The sequence below is a fragment of the Rhyacophila brunnea genome, unplaced genomic scaffold, assembly GCF_057557595.1.
Source record: "Rhyacophila brunnea isolate RB1 unplaced genomic scaffold, BYU_Rbru_1.0 scaffold_22, whole genome shotgun sequence".
In the NCBI taxonomy this organism is placed as follows: Eukaryota; Metazoa; Arthropoda; class Insecta; order Trichoptera; family Rhyacophilidae; genus Rhyacophila; species Rhyacophila brunnea.
In genome coordinates, this window is record NW_028232882.1 from 2486406 (window position 1) to 2505196 (window position 18791).

The following is an 18791-nucleotide window of genomic DNA, read 5'->3' on the forward strand; positions in this document are numbered from 1 at the left end:
AAACTGTAAAGCAATATGCACATGTTTTCATATAAGATACGCTCACTAAAACGAAACTTTAACGAGATTATAGAAACTGAGGAAAATAGTACTGTATTTACCAACGTTTTGAGCGATGCCTATCGCAAGGCAGAATACTCGATGTACACAATACACGTGTAATTATGTTATGAATTATATAACTAGGTATTATTGAACAATCAATCAAGTACCTAATATGAAATAGTAATTGTTTTGACATTATCTTTAAATTCGGGTCAGTATTTTGGCAAATTGCTGTAATGAATATTTTCATGTCATATCATTATTTACTTAACCTTAGGCACATATTCTACAAATCAATCACACGAGTTGATTATTATGACTCGTCAATCAAAACAGACATTAATGGTTATTTTCCAATGGAAAAATTTACAACAATGCTTATAAGAAACAAATTATCAAATCTAAACATTTACTTGCAATTTTATATTTTGTAAATCACGCAAATTACATTTATTTCGAAGAAATAATAATAATTTTTACTTTACTGCCTTTAAATATCATGCCAACGTATACCAAAAAATAATTAATTACCTACAGATCTTATACCTAAAGTATTATATCTTTTAGAGCATATTCCGATTGTGTGTATATTCAAAGCAAAAAGTTATTTTTTTAAAACCACAACGTCTTAAGTTTCTTCATATTTAAATGACATAAACATTCTAATTAACGTTTTTTCCGAAAGGCTTCTTTCTATACAACCCATTCACTGCGGAACTTTTAATTAATGTTTAATTACCATATTTAAATAACATGCTAATTATATCTAACGGCCACCTGATGGGCAACGCACCAGTAGCGTTGGACGCAGTGATACACTGACTTTCGGGTACAGACATATCCCTACTCGTTTTACTGATTCGATTTTTGTGTTTATTATGACAGTAGGTACTATTTCTATTGCCTAATATTATTAACATAATAAATACCACTGATAATTTATATTTGAGACCTAGTGGCGAAACACATTACAAGAAGCCGTGCAATGCGCACATGGCGCAGGAAGCCTGGATGGTACTTGCTTAGCGCATGGCGTAGTATGCAAAGCATATTGTGCTTTTCACGCTTCTCATGCCGCGCGCGCATCGCACAACTACTCGCAGTTTACTTTTACTGGTAATATGATAATATGACGTCACTAATTGTATGTCATAACTACTGAACAAATGTCATCTTGGCGTCGGTATAGATGAATTAAATGCGATAAAAATACACTACGTTACGAATAAAACAACAAGTAACCAATTTAAGTTTAATGTATAGTATGTATCTATATCATAAATTATAAACAATAAATGTTTTTGATTAATCGTAAGTTTATACGTGCTATATTTATGTAGTAGCTTAGTACCTCCTTAGATAATATATTTTGTTAGTAAAGTTAAGCAACTTAACCAACATAAGTAAATATTGCAAAGCCGCCGAGGAAAAGGACATTTTTTGGACTAATACTACTACTTGATTTACACATATTTTTGGCAGTAAGCGGATAATAGTGAGGTGAGGAGATGAGTGAAGAATTTAAATATGATTGTTGAGAGCGGTTGCGTGTTTATTTGACGGATTGACAAGTGCAGTTAACATAGGTACAATGATAAAAGATAACAGCGAGGTAGATATTTTAGCTCGAGCTACGATGATACAAAGTGACAGTTCTCTACCAATATAAAATGCGTAGTGAGATATTCATTCAATTGTGATAGATAATTCTAACACAGAGTATCACATTCCTTTTAACAGAAATGCATTTTAATATAATACATATTAATAAATGATAACGGGGTAAAAGTTCTTGGTTGCAATAATTGTTAATTAGATTCATGTGAAGTTAAAAATGTTTTTAGTAAACTGATCTTATTTTTCGTTATCCACGTTTCTCACTGTTTAAGCACTAACCGATATCGCTGACGGTCTGTGACAAATGTATATAAATAATATTAATCTGAGACATCTTTCTATATATCACGGATTTTTCTGACAATGCTTATTTTTACAAGACTCGTTGATCACCACACATATTATGTAGATAACGCAATCAGTCTAATTCAATATGTGTGATGTTTATTCAATATTACATTTGATATTAACTATAAATTTTCTTTGATGTAAGATTAAATTTCTGTCAGTTAACTACATTTAACATTAAGTTTTGTAACTACATATAACATACCTCAATATTTGTGACTATCTATGGAATTACAAAGAATCCTGCCTCAATATTACAAACTTCCATACAGCCTAATAACATATTCGATATTACAAGGTGATATTATAGTCAGTGGTCAATTTAATGTGATTATGATCAACCAACCTGTTCAGTAACCTTTTACGACATGACGCATTTAATAATATGTTATAAAATGACATTTAACGTTAAAAATAAAAACAAATAAATTTTATCTTGCGAAATTTTATCACAAAGGTTATAATGATCGACATTTGTGTTATATAATTGTATATCAAAATATTTATGTTTTTTACTCTTTAAAAGAAGGTAATAATTGGTTTTATCTGCAAATATATTTTAAATGTAATGTTTTGTTATGTTTTTTTTATATTTGAAGACCCAAGAATTGAAAAAGAATGAAATATGATTATAAAATCTCTACATTCCATATTTCATGAATAAGGTATTTTTCTAAAATGATTATTTATTATAAATCCAACAGAAAATATTGATTTTTCACGAAGAAAATTATTGTGTTAAGTATTTAAAGAAGGACAATCCAGATTAAAATATTAAAACAACATACTTTGTTACATATCATTATTTCTTTCATGCATAAATAGGTGATTATTTCTCAGTACCTAAATTTTTGTTAAGAATTTTAGGATTTTAATTAGACGTATAAGGAACTCTTTTTTTAAGGAAGGAGTTAAGGAACTTTTATAAATAATATGTTTTTAAATAGTAGATATTATGTTTTTTATTAACTGATCTGTAGCGTCAGTTTAAATAAGTAAGACAACAATTAAAAACTTTCCAAGTTCGTTTGATTTCTGTATAATATTGAAAAAAATTAAATTCAATAAACAGGTGCTCATATGATGGGAATCTATTTTATTAAATCTTAGGGGTTGTTTGGTACTGCCAACTTCATAAGTGTTGTCGATATGCTTTTCGAGATAATATAATCTCAGCATTGAATTAACGTGCGATATCATTTTACTCGTATAGTTAAAGGGGTAGGGGTCTGGTGGGTGTTCAGGAGGCCTAAGACGGCCAGGAGGCAAAGACCCACTAATTGACTAGTATATTATATTATATAAGTACCACAAATCGAAATATAAAAAATGTCCATAAAAATTACTATTGAACACAAAGTCTATGTTATTTTTTGTGTGAATATAATTTAGTAGTTTAAATAAAATTTTATATATTGTAAAGAAATACTTTAAGGCTTTAACCATTATTCGTAAGTTTTAACATACTTCAGAATCATGCATTTACTTTTATATTAATATATTCGCAATGACAATTAGTAGAAATATAAAATATCAATTTTACTTACAGTGTATTATATAAAATTGTAGTTTTCTTAACTATTAATTAACATAATACCTTGTAAGCATTGAACCATGAAAGTACTTCTAGTAGTGCGTCTTGAACGATTTTATTATAATGTAGTAAAAGACAATAACCTTAGGTACGACATGACATGACATGACGAATAAACGCTTGTAATTAGTTGACTCTACAAACAATAGAGACTTAATAGGAAAACGGATGCTTAATTATTATCGTATACAATGATAATTTGCGTACAACTGCGAGGAAAAAACTGACGATTATGTTAATTATCTGAATTTGTTTCAGATAGAAGAGAAAGTTAATTTCTCTCGAACAATCATTAAAGAATGCATAACCATTTCCTACAACGTACAACTAAATCAGTTTTTAACGTAGTGTATTTCCCTATCAATAATAATGTTAGGTAGAGGAAAACAGCCACAAGCAGTAGTAATAAAAATAAGAACAAATTAATAGTTATTGATTGGGCTAGCTTCTTACCCGTGGAAGGTGGAAAAGATGGATGTGAAGCAGAAATTAAAAAGTGCACACGGATTTCAAAAGATGTAATGACACGTCTTATCAATTTGTAATGATTAAAATATCTCAATTTACACAAAAATTATGCCTGTGCGCTCGATTAAGATCTAGTGTGGTGCGGGGCGGGTTGGTTTATTTATTGATTTAAGAATACAAAACATTGTGGACATAACAAATCTAAATTCAAGACGTACACAACATGAGATTTACATTATAAGTCAAACATTACCCTCACAGAGAAAAAGAGAATATAGAAAGATAACATAAATTTTGAAAACAAAAAACATACAATTTTATACTGAAAATACAGTTTCAAAAACAAAATGCAAAGAAGATCATTGAAAATGCCTATGTCTTTAGGGAGCGCATTTATTATTCTTGCACCCCTCGCAAATGGTGCATGATAGGCTTGACACGAGGAAACGGTTCCAATCTAGAATAAATCGTGGCTGCGACCACGTAGGTAATTGACAGGCGCATGTAAATTCAAATTCATTAAGACACCAGGATTGGAAACCATCCCTCTCGATAACAGGCAAAAGTGTTTCAAGGGACAGACGAGATTCAAGAGAGTGAAAAGTAAGCATGACTCGTAGAAAGGCAGTCGGAAAATAATCATCCGACAAATTATCGAAAGGAAAATAGTTAAATGTTTTAAAATAAAGATATCGAAGAAATTTCTTCTGAACGCGTTCTAAAATAAGCTTATAAGAAATCTCATTAGGACACCAGATAATCGACTCATATTCAAAAATGCAGAATATAGAGGGATCTATGTTTGTGTTGACAGAACCATTGATATAATTGAATACGTGTATTAATATTTAAGGCGCTAAGTACCAAAAACAAAAAAACTGACATTTTTATAAAAAAAGTGTTCTACATACTAATGCTAATAACTTCAACTATGGTCTAAGTGTCTCAAGCAAGTCAAAAAAATACAGCAAAATATTTAAACCTGTCGACGTTGTAAGTCCGTTAGCCTGTTTTATTTATAATGGTGTAAATAGCACTACAGTGGTCAACCTCATTCAATATAAAATGGCTGACGATGGTGTGTTGACACTTGCGAGTTCTTAATACCTAAAATTATAGAAGCTGCCGTGATTGCTTCACACTGTAAAACCATATTTTTCAAAAGGTCTGCTTCATGAAATTTTACTGCAATGACTCGGTATTTTGTAACTACAGGCAATACTACTTTTTGGTACTTAGAGCCTTAATTAATACACGTATTCAATTATTACCATGATATTATACATGGTAATATGTCAATGGACATATTCGCGGAATTATAGCAGGATATTATGTATTGTCCACTAGATTTCGGCAACCATTGTTACCAGTAACAAGAAAGTTTGACGGATTGTCAGAATAACATGTGTAAGCGTTGATTTTCATTTCATATGCTCTGATTTAGATGTAAGTATATTAAAAGTATCGCTTACGAGAGTCCTTTATGTCTAATATGTTGTAACTATTTTTAAATAAATACGAGTAGTAAGAATACTTGAGGTTACATTGACGTAATAACAATATAAATAAAATCCTACCTTTTAGAAGAAGCACGAAGTTTTTCTTGTCATCGCTTCCTTTGGGATACTCCCAATCCATGTCGAGTCCATCGAAGTTTCTGTCCCTCAAGAAAGGAATAGCTGAAAAGATGAAGGTCTGACGAGCGTATCTGCTACTTGACAGATCCTTGAACTTCTGTGTACCGAATGACCAACCACCTGTAGAAAAAAAAAAACATAATATTACAATCATAATATTCCATTATTTTTTTATTTGGTTACTATTTTCGTACAAATTACTATATATCAATCAATGGCATGCGGTATCTTTAGAGATCGGAAATACTGTTCTAAATCATAATGGATATTTTTAGATGTGACATTTTTGTCACGCTAGATATTAAAATTTTGAAATACATTAGTTTTGCTGAATGATAGCAGATTTTTAAAAGAAATTAATCCAGTGTCGCTGTCATTGGTTTCTAATTAAAATACACGTTGACGTTGCTTTTTTTAAAGTAATGGGAGACTGTTAATGAAACATGAAAAAAACACTATCAAAGTCCAACACTATGCTATTTTTTATTACAACGTTTTTTTTAGCTCGCATTATTATTTGTCCGGTACAAATCTTGCAATCAATTTTCAACTAACTTACCGACTAGCTAGACATTTTAAACCTTTAGAATATATCAGAACACGATGCCAATGCATTTTTTAATACTTTTAGCAATCTTTAAGTAGAATTGATTTCATTTTTAGTTAATTCTGTTTTGTATGAAAAGTTATTTCAGAAGAAATCCGTAAAAAAATAAAACTATTTTTGGTTGCTAATTGGGTCCTAGCAACTAAATTATTAACATTAATATAATATACGTGCGTTACTATGAAAATCAATATGAAGTGTCAAAATGACATTTTAGTATATTTATTCAGTATTTCTATCAAGTACAAATATTTTTGATCGTTTAAGCTAGTCAAGTCAAGTTTATATGATTCAACAGAAAATTTAAAAACGTTGTATATAAAAAGTTCTTTTTATCTTGTAATTATTTATCTATAGGAAGCAGTACCAAGCAAAGCTATTATGTCATTAAATGTATTTAGGAAACAGGAAATAATGTGCTAGAACCGAAGTATATGATGTTGTGAGTCACATGTAGGGACAAATACCCATAACTTAGGTTTTTAAATACCTATTTTTTATGTTTTACTGCTGAGTGGCCCATCACTGGAGGGTGGCCCACAATTGTACCTCTTACCCTATACATCAACAATACTTTATTTAATATAATAATTATTTTTTTATTCAACGAGTAATATTTCAGATGATTTAAGAATTTAACATTCTTTATTGAACATATCGAGTTTGACTTAAACTCGTATTCATCCATATCTAATCTGCTTTTAAATGATATTATAATATGTTAAATATCGCATTGCTTTTTTCTAGTTTCTGTTAACAAAATATTTTGTTAACAGAATTATAATATGGATATATTCAATTCGTGTGTTTTTTTAATTGGCTCTATTATAATCCAACATGGATCTTGGCCGCTTCTTTCACAAAGAAAATAATATTATCACCAGACATTGAAGAACACCTTGTAATTTTTCACCAGATGCATAATTTGAATTCCTGACTCCCAATATCCATAAACTGATACGTTGCAACGTTATATTCATCTCTGTTAATCATACAATAGTAATACAAGTAGTTAAAATAAGCTTTTTGAAGTTATCTTTTTAATATTAACACCGTTTTGTTAACTTTTTATTGAATATAAAAGAGCTTTATTGTTAAAATTTACCAATAGAATAGATAACGCTGTATAATATAATATATTAGGAAATTTTATTTCTCCTCATTATAATAGCAGACTAATAAAAAAATGTTTGCCATCTTAAATGAATCCGCAAAAAATGGTAATATCCATTTGTATCTGTTTATTGTCTTATAATCGTAATAAAATAATGTCTTCTCAGCAAATATGTTGAGAACCAGTTTAACACGTTTTAAATTGAAACACTTTAGCGATTGAGTCATAAAAATGCATAGGTGTTTAATCTTTCTGATGTAACTAATAAAAATATATTGAAAAGATATAACATTAAATATAATTTAATACCTAATCCATTTAGGAAATTATACTTTTATTCAGTTGTTAACTAATTTGAATGTCAATTCTATGCGCAGTAAATTTTTAAACGTATCAGTTTATAAATTAGATACAGGCAAAAAGTTTGAAGTAGTATAATGTATATTATAGAAGGATTTTTATGAACATATTTTACAATACTTGTTGCTAATTTCGCAACATTTTTAGTGTGTGTAGATTGATAGCTGGAGAAAAAGGTTTTGTTGCCAATTTGGTGTTTTAGTATTATGTGAGTTTTTGTGATTTTCATCTAAATATTCTAAATTTTATTTGGTTGGGCCAATTATGGTGTGGCACTCAATCCTTACTTCCCACCTACCTCGAATCACGAGATATCGTTAAAAGTCAGCAGTTACGGGTTATAAGTCGACCTTGTTTCCAAGTGAAGTTTAGTTACATAAAGACAACAGGCGCATGTAGGCTTGTTGCAGGTAAGCTGTCATTAACCACAGAGTGACTCAAACAAAACACAACTGTTCGATTAAATCCGTTATGGTTTGAGTGAACGTCGCGTCTATCATCCATCCTGAGCTTGTCAACAGCATTCATTATCAAAAACCAAGCGAAATCGTGAGAGTGACATTCTGAACCGTCCGTTTACCAGTGCGTGAGTGCGTGAGTGCGTGAGCACCGAACCAGCTCCAGCGCGCGCAGGACTTCTCAACAGAAAAGGTCAGTGCCTGGCATCCTGTTAAACCAACCCCATCATCTAAATCTGTAATCCACCAACATATTAAAATTACATTCCACTGTAAAAAGCGCAACTAATATTATTATGTTTACTTGACTGCCGATCTTTATAGTATAATAATGGATTATGTCTGTCTTTTTAAATGCATCTATAACTAAGTTTGCATGATATTGTGAAAATTTGATTCATACACAATTTTATTCAAAAATCTATCATCCTCAAAATATAAATTAATAAAGCAGTGATGACGCGAACTTTTAATGATTTTTTTAGCACGGGTACTAGGAAGCCGTGTGGCAACTAAAAACAGCACTCACGTCGAATATGACACCAGCGATGCAACACTTCCTATGCGGTCAGATACAAGCGGTTTGGTTTCTGTTTTCTGTATTTTTATTTATACTCAACTGCAACTTGCTATATAACTTTCCGCGTTTAACCAATTTGTCTGAATTATTTAAATGTTGTTATTTTATATTGAGGAAATAAACATCGCAAACTTAAAGCCTGCGTTATCTTCTTTGTAAAATCTGCATGTTTAATAATATAGTATGAAAATTACTATTTCAGTGAATTTAAGATTGCATTGAAATGCTAACTGTCTATGACAGTTGCAGACAGTAGTATGAAATTTGATATTTTAAGTGAATCTTGCATCGTAATAATTATTTTATTTAACCTCAGTTTCTTATAATATGTAGGCTCCGTTTATAAAGTTTCAGCAAATTAACACAAAACAGGGTGCAGCCGACACTATAAACTTAGTTTAGTCATACATAATTTCGAAACACTTCTGAGAAAATATATTATAACCAATAGATTTTTTTTAAAGTATGACACGTCGCAGGAATCAAACCCGTATCTCTCGGGTTTCACGTCCATGCACATAATATACCGCTATGCTTAAGGTACCATCTTTAATTACAACAAATTTTAACTAATGGTTCATAATGTATAGTACTCTCTGAAGCGCTTTCCAAATTGAGCTACTATTGCCTATCGGCTTTTGTATTTTAAAGTAAAGTAGGTATTACTTTAATTAATAACCGACGTCACGGATCTCTCCAAGATATTGTAGTGTTGTAGCTTCTTTGAACTTGCCAATAATTTTTATTTAATTACTTTTACTTACAAATTAGTTTAGTCAGTTTAAATACCAGTAGATTTTTTATTATATGGCAGACGTAGTGACATGCGTTTTCTCTCCAATATGTCGCTCCAATTTTATCCCATCAGCAAGCCCACGGCCACTGTTTTTTCAATATTAAATATAGCTACTGAATTTATTTTTTTAAGCCTTCATAGAACCTTTGCCTTTCGAATCGATTTGGATATATACGTCTCCCCACAGGAATAAGTAAGAAGTGTCGCCAAATATCGTGTTTTCATTTTATTAAAACTCTACTACTATTCTTAACATATTTTTTATTATATTAGCAATTAGGTAACTTTACTCTGTTCTCTATCATTGTATTTAAGAGCAACGGTACTGAGAGCTGTTTAGAGAACGTTTTCTTTTAACGTAGCTAAACACAAGTATTTCCTAAGTTATAGAAATTTCACACTTTAAAAACATGATTAAAAAATCAACGTGCTAAGTATTGTGTCATGGCAGCCTCTCATATTTTCCTTTATATAACAGGTGATACTGATTTTAATTCACAAAGGCTGGACAAAAAGGCTAATTAGTATGTGATCAGTATTGAATGAAGTATTTGTATTGGAAAATATTATTGTAAACGGTAGAAAGTGTGGGAAAATATTTTACTTTGTACTCAGAATTTATTATGAACGTCACGTTGACGTAACAGCGTTTACAGATATTGTATTATTACTTTAGATAAAACAATGTTTCATTAGAAACAATAATTTCAATAATAAAAACGTTTTTAAAACAATTAGATTGGAATATAAATGTACATAACTTTAAAATCCTCAAAAATATTCCAATTTTAAAAATCATAAAAACAATCTAGGATTGAGAACAATTTTAAAGCATATTTAAGTTAGTCATATTGTCATAGTCATCTCTTGATGAAATTTGAAGTAAGTTTGTAAAAATTATTTTCAAAAAGGATACTTGTGTCGATAGCCTCATTGGATGCTAAAGACGTGCCTCGCGCGTAACGATTAGGTGTCCATTAGATATAATTAGCATGCTGTTTAAATTTGGTAATTAATAACTAATTATCTAGTCAGAAGTCAATGTGTTAATTGATGTAGAGAATGCTTTCGGCAAGCGAATGATGGTACAGTATATTTTCACAACATTTTGAAAGTAAATACTAAAAGTTAGTTAGTGGCCTCTGGTTCCATTGAAATAGTATACTTTTTAATAAGTTTGTGTACTTCTGTTATCAAGATTTAAGAAAATACAAAGTTTTATAAGTACCTAGACAATTATCTCAACTTTTAAAAAAATACATATATCAACAAAATATGCACAACGCAATTAGGTTGTCAAAAAATATAACAACTAATTTAGAGTGCTACAATTTTCCAGAGAGTAATTTTGAATATTTTGTGCTTAGTTTAGTACCCTAGACCTAGGGCCTAGATGACCTATTTAATAAATATATACTATTTTTAGTGCAAAATATTACAAAATTAAAATGCGCTTTGTATCTAAAGAATGTATGATAGTCAAATTGGATGTTGCATAATATGAATAGTATTTATAATAAAAGTATTGAAATGAAAATTTAAGTTACGTATGTCAATGGGTTAATAATATATCACTTTCATAATGATTGACATATATCAATAGGGAGACGGTATCGGGGATCAAAAGTTTCTCACGAAAACTTGAACTTTATTTGAAAGCTTTCTATGATTAAAATATAACAGTTAGTTAACTCACCAAGAGCAAGCAGGACCTTCAATTTAGGATTAGCCTTCTTCAGTGCGTTAATCCTATCATAGAGTCCAACCTTGCCGTCCTTGGTCTCGTCATTGGTTTCGAATGTGCTAAGGCGTCCCTTCTTCAGCCATCCGAAGGCGAAGATGATGTGGGTGCAGAGGTCTGGTGAGATATCTTCGGGAAGGAACTTTCCTATCTTTGTTCTATACTGCGACCAGTTGGTATAGTAACAGACAATCTGCAAGAGACACATACAATAGAATAATTAGCAATTTTAATGTGTTATTTACTTAGTTGTATATTTTGTATAGGTAATTATAATATATATATATATATATATATATAATATATTTAAAAAGCAGTCAACATAATATACATTATATTTATCGAATCTTTTGATATAATATTATTAATACTATCAACCGAAGGTACTTGGTGGAATTTGAATTTAAATTCTAATGGATTTAAGTTTTGTACTTTTCCACTTGATTCCATTTTGAGTAGGTACTTAAACGTTTCTAAATTTTTTTTTCGGTTAGGTACATGTTCAAACACGTGCATTAACATGATCGTACTCCTTACTTCATTTATTGTTTGTCAATTTATGGCTGCGGCCGTATGTTGTAGCTTAACCACTGGGAAATGCCAATAGAAATGGCTTATTTCAAAAAAATACTACGTTATTCTAAGGTCAATAATTATTATAAAGCAATCATTATTTATAGGATGTTTATCATACTTTAATGGTCAAAGTCATAGCTAATAATCAGTATCTTTAGACTTATCTTCAAATGTGTTAATTGTGCCCATAAAATGCCTAATTCTTGTCAAATTTGGGGTCACAAAAATTATAAAATATAAATTTTTATCGTAAATATGTCACTATATAATGTGAACATTAATTTTACTAATGGTTTTTTAAATGCGATTAAAAATTAATAAAACTAAAAAATCTTAATACCACTTCACATGGACATACTGAAATATGACTATATTCTAAAACATTAAAGCGAGAGGTTTAAAAGAATACTATTTTATGTAATACAAATACTTTATGCAGTCATCAAATATTTAAAATAAATATAAAGGATAATAAGGCTTCAAAATATATAAATAGATTATCTACAACGTTTAAGGACTGTCCAGGGTTATGTTCTGAAAATTCCATTAAAGCTCCATTTTGGCCTACACTGAGTATGTGGGCCGTTAAATGGAATAGTACAAAACTGAAATCCATTAGAATTTATTATAATATCATTATATAGTGAGAAAACAATTGTTTAAAATGTGAAATATTATAATAAAAATTGATATTGAACATACATTTTGAAAAAACTTCTTATAAAATATATCATAACCATTTTTTGAATAGAGTAAGACGCAGGAATCGAACCTGCAAATATTAGCTGAATTTGGAAAACACTTCAGTGAATAAATACATAAGTTAAAATTTGTCGCAATTAAGTATGACTGCTTTAGCATAGTGGTTCTATGTGTATGGGCGCGATACCCGAGAGATGCACGTTCGATTCCTGCGGGGGTTTTACTTTTTTCAAAAAGATTTTTTCTCTTTGTTATAATATTATATTTTCTCAGAAGTGTTTTCAAAATTATGTATGTTCAATAATTAGAATATTACATTAATAAATCTTGTGATTTATTCGTTGAATAAAAAAATAATTTATTAAAAATTGATATATACTCGTATTATATACGTAGTTATTGGTTTTAAATATTAAAAGAAGACATACGTTTGTTTTTAATTAAATCAAAGAAAAATGATTAATTTCTCACACTTCAAGATGTAGGAAAATTGATAAGTTACAAAGTCGGTAATTTCCTTTTTTTCTTGATTCTGATTCTATAAGTACATTTTTATATAGTATATAATGAAGCTCAGTTTGCTAGTTAAATAGAATTATGACTTCAATAATATTTTAATTCGCTATACGTTTGATTAATAATATGTAAATATGTATAATAATATATATGTAAATATAATATGTAAAGAAAATGTTATATATTTTGAAGTCACAGTGCGTTTGACGATTTTTTGTGATTACTTGCGATTACTAGAAAAATAACAGCCTCAATTAATGATAATATTTTAATAGTTATCACAACTTAAAAAAGAATTATTGTCTTCAAGATATTTGATTCTAACTAATTAATCATAATTAAAAAAGCGCATTGTTTTTTTAACCATTGGGTTCAAAAATATTGCATTAATACATTTTCTTAAATATTATGATTCTCAAAGTAATCTAGTATATTGAACTCAACATTGTAATCAGTTATAAATTATTATTAACAGTTAAATTTGGTACATCATAAATTAATTACAAAAAAAGAAGCGTATAAATTTTCTAAAATATTTATATAATAGGTTACCTTATATCCATCCTTGTCTTTTAAATCTTTGGAGCTTCCCAGGACAGCATTATCAAGGGCCGCGGAGGACTTCCGGGCCGCCGGTGGTCGCCGGAAGCGTGACGATGCAGGCTTCGGCGCACTACCAGCTGCTTGCTGGTCACTTCCGTTTCCGCTGCGACGCGCCACGACGCTCGTACTACTACTGCTCGACACTGACGTCGTCACTTTCGACGGGCGTCGTATTCTTCGTTTCGTAGCTGTGGAAAATCATTAATATGAGTATTAATGTTTAAAAAAGGGAAAAGTTGTGCATTATACGTTTTCCTAATTATTTATTTTAATATTACGATAACTATAATGATTGTTGATGCAAAATGTTTTATTATAAGAATCTACATTCTCCCTTATATGATATTATATTATGCTTTCAGTGTATAGCTTTTTTTAACATATTGTATTTTAATAACTCATGGTAACTCATTAAAGTGAGCTGAAATTGATTTTAATCGATCATTTATATCACACAGTTATAAAACTCGTGTTAGAATATATTGCTATAACAAAATTGGAATTTAAAAAATATATGAACAGTTACACGGAGCGGTGAAAATCACAAAAATATATTATGATTACAAGTAAAAAGGTTTTGAACTGATGTTTTGTTCATGAACATTTGATTTAAAACCAGAAGCCTTTGAATAGGTATATTAAAATTAATTTGGTTTAACGATTGGTTTGATTAAATAGGAATTGGAAAATTGAATATTTAAATAGTGTTAATATTTTAATAACCACAAAATCAATTGATCCAAATGTCAAAAAGATTCACTTGATTTAAAAAAAAAAAAATTAAAATCTCTCAAGACAGTTCTGAATTCAAAAATACCATAAACATTCGAAGAATACACGATTAATTTTTGTTCATGACATTATTTTAGGGGAAAATTTTTTAATAAAAATTGTATACAATATGTAGGGCGTAATACCACTTAAAATACATAAAATTACAAAAATAAAACTACTATCGTTATTACTATAATTATATGCTTACTCCAATGAGATATAGACTTATATTATATTATGCCCTATTAGAGTATAGATATTAGAGCCCTATACTATCCTATTTCTTTCTCTTGAGACTTCTAGCACCCTCGAAGGAGGCAATAGTCCTTAGTCTGGGAATCAACCCATTAAAACACCCAGTTTTTATTGTTCAAACAAGTTTAATAGGTAATAATAATTTTACTTTAAAAATACATATCATAAGCAAAAGGTACATTATAAGACACATAATATCAAAAAAGTATTATAATATAATGGTTTAATTAAATTGACTCTAGTAACGCCGGTTATATTATATATTATATGCATTCATATTGATAGTACCTAGTTTTTTCGCATCTCGAATGTTCATTCCATTAAAATGAATCCATCAATCAGGATTTAAAAGTTGCACCAAATGTATCACCGAATGCACTTTATGGGGCGGAGAGTTTCGCAATTTTCCAAACAGATGTCACATGCTAGCGGGTAGAACACACAAATAAATCCAGATGGACGACCCGCTACTGTCAAATATATTTGTAAAGCTATAAATAACGGAGCGCAGCTATTGGTGCATAGGTATTTTCATCAAATAGTTTAGTTTCACTTGAAAAAATAGAGAAAGTTCATGCTCTAAAATAATTAATGATAAAATGATATTCAGACTTCGAAAGAAATATTAAAATTTTTGCTTCATCTTAGATAATTATATATTCTGTTACCCATTAAATAGATTGAAAAATCTTTCCTTAGCAGTGAAAATACTGTTTAATAAAAACGTAATATTAATTGCATGAGATCGTTGAATTAAATCAGAGGTGTTTTGGATGAGAGACTTTCATTTATGAATTTGAGGAAGTATCTAACTATTGAATATTCAGAGTGTAATTGAATACATTAATATTCCGTGTGTGATTCAGATTAATATTAGCTACTGATCAAAATTGTTAAAAGATGCATCCTATATAAGATGATTTTTCTCTATATTCCAAACTAAATTGAAGAGTGTCTAGTAATTTGTATAAAATTGACCGAAACTATAAGACCAATTATTCACATATTATAGTAGAATAGCATTCAAGCCGAAATAATTTTTAATCTGTTCTGTCCTGTTAACATTTATATTTTAACAAATTTATATTTAATTTATTCAGATTACAAACAGATAATATTATTTTTATTAAGATATTAATGTTGAATTTTAAATTTAATCTGTAATTAATATTGTTTTTAAATAAATGTGTGTGTTGCGTTTGCATTGCGTGTTGGGCTGATTGATTGAAAATCCATTCGGCTTAAATTGTTATCTATTGTTTATTAATAAGCTTGACTTCTTACAAGTGATTATTGTACAAAGTACTTATATCTATTCAATCTGAAGGCCCTAATATGGAATAAGACTGCCAGTATGGCTTTGTAGAATAATTTAAGATATTTTGACTTTATGTGACTAGCGTCGATTACGTATGCACCTGAAATATAGTATGAAGAGAGATGCACAAGTCATACTCAGTATCAAACCATGAATTTCCATTGGAAGAAGATTGCATCCAACGAATAAGAAAATATTGCATTAGTGCAGTGGCATACATCACACCATTTAACCAAAAATAGATAATTTTAAAAACACTTCTGAGAAAACATATTATAACCAAGAGAAAAAATCTTTTTGAATTTGAAAGAATCAAACCTGCATCTTTCGCGGATCGCGCTCACGTACATAGACCAATATTCTAAAGGAGCCATACTTAATTGCGACAAATTTTGACTAATGGCTTTCAATATTCACTAAAGCGCTTACCAAATTGAGCTACTATTAGCTATCGGCTTTTGTATTTTAAATCAAGTAGGTAGGTATTACTTTAATTACTAACCGACGTCACGGATCACTCCAAGATTTTTTGTTGTAACTTACTTGAACTTGCTAATAATTTTTAATTTACTATTTCGTATGAATGTTCAATAATTAGAATGTTACATTAATCTTGTAAGTTATTCGTTGAATAAAAAAACATTTAATTAAAAATACATATTATTGAGGATGCCAGTGACAACACATAATATTTTTTTTTACCATGTCCGATCCTAATAAAATCACATGGGTTTCCATAGGGTGGAGGTTTGTTCTAAGATATTTTAACGAGAAATAGGTGATAGCCACTTGCTCAATCATATTCTGACCCAACCACAAAAATTTTAAATTTAAACAAAAAATGTATGAATATTTTTAAGCGTAATTTGCGTCAAAAAAACCGCCTTTCCATTAGCAATTATATCTTTTTTATATTCAACACCGTACTACTATATTATGAATGAATGTAACAGAGATGGTGAAATGTTAATTGAAAAACAAAAATGTATTGTGTCAAAAGCGGAATATTTTTTTTAGTGATTTGACACCTCGCTTAAACAATAACAAATCTAAAACAATAGTCGTATAAATATGAGCAAGTACTATAATTAGAGAAATAAATACGAGATAAGACTACATTAACTTACTTTTGTCAAAGAATATCTACATTTTATTTAAGGTCACACACGCTTTTTGTAAGCATTGTGAGTTTTCAGACAATAAACCATTCAAAGTCTTTGAGAACGAATTCTAAAATTTCCCATCAACCAAACTAGTTTTCGTGTCTTTATTATAAAGAGTGTTAAAAATAATATTTTAGCTCGCTTTCAGCAATATATTATTTTCGTTGACACGGACACAATGCACAATTGCAGGCATTATTCTAAATAATATGTTCTATTTAACTCAGTAATTTTGGATTGTATTTTTTTAGTTTTTAGGGCGAGCTTATTAAGAATGGCTTCAGATTATTGCGAAAAAAATTTTACTTCTTTTTATCAATTATAAAAAAATCATATTCATTATATTTAAATTAAATCATATTGTCTCAATACGTTTGTATGTCCCTGGGTTTTGAGATATTTGGACAAAAAATAAGCATATAAATCCAAGGAGGTAATGCAATCGCTATTTTAGGTACTCTTGAGTAATTTCCAGGAGACTGGAGGAGGTATTTTATACACTTGGGAAGACCCAACATATCAATAGTTTAATAATTATTATTTTATTGGCTTATATTATATAATGTATGAATTTACATCCTTTATTTTACGACTATTATCATTGTTATTGGTTCTTTATATATTTCATATATACTCACATAATTTCGTCATCTACCTCCTAGATTTTAATTAGTTATTCAACCATAATAATATATTATATAACACAAAGTAGAAATATATGATTAAAATTCAATATGATCCATATAAATAAAATTCACTGCATGCTACTTATAAATATTTTACTAATTTATAAAATATTTTGTGTAATTAATTGTACTTCATATTAGCAGAATAATGTTTACATTAAAATTATTTAAAAATTAACCCATTCGCATAGTTCTTCGAAATCGGATAAATTTACCAATAAACAGCCAATTATAAATCTGGCCCCTTTGCTATGATACTTTAATACCTACATACTGTAAGATATCATACATATATATATATATATATATTATATATACATCAACATGTTAGATTCTAATAGGATAGTTGTATTAAAAGATGTTTCTTGTAACGAAAAATTTATGTAAGTGAATTCCTTAACATAATAGAATTAGATCCATACTCTTGAGTCCAAACACACATTGAAAAACATGCAAATTTACCAAACCAGAGAAACTAACCCGGGACTCATACAATATTATAATTCGACACATTACCATTTGGCCATCATTTATGCTTGAATTATACTAAACTACTCAAAATACAAGAAATTTAAATACAATATATTATGATAAACCACATTAAGAAGACGTAAAATACTTTTTCAATATTTACTTATATAATGGATTAAGTTAAAACTGTATAGGTAGAATAGATTGGCCATGCAATGCAAAATTCCTTGAGTAATAAATTTCTGATTCATATTATCCAAGAGAATATTTCTGGTAAGCAATTCTCTAGCAGAACAGAACTTCTTGGCTTAAAATTTACAAACACAGATTTAAGCTTAGCATTCTACCAATTGACTGTTCAA

General features: G+C 29.2%; 1 protein-coding gene across 1 annotated transcript in view; it reads right to left on the reverse strand.

The window, feature by feature from the left end:
• Cht7 (chitinase 7) overlaps positions 1-18791 on the reverse strand; it is a 190716-nt gene that overhangs the window by 50152 nt on the left and 121773 nt on the right. The window contains exons 4-6 of the mRNA XM_085949477.1: positions 13712-13950; positions 11321-11558; positions 5650-5829 (exon numbers count right to left, since the gene is read on the reverse strand). Coding sequence (XP_085805603.1) covers positions 5650-5829; positions 11321-11558; positions 13712-13950 — 657 coding nt within the window. The remainder of the gene's footprint in view (positions 1-5649; positions 5830-11320; positions 11559-13711; positions 13951-18791) is intronic.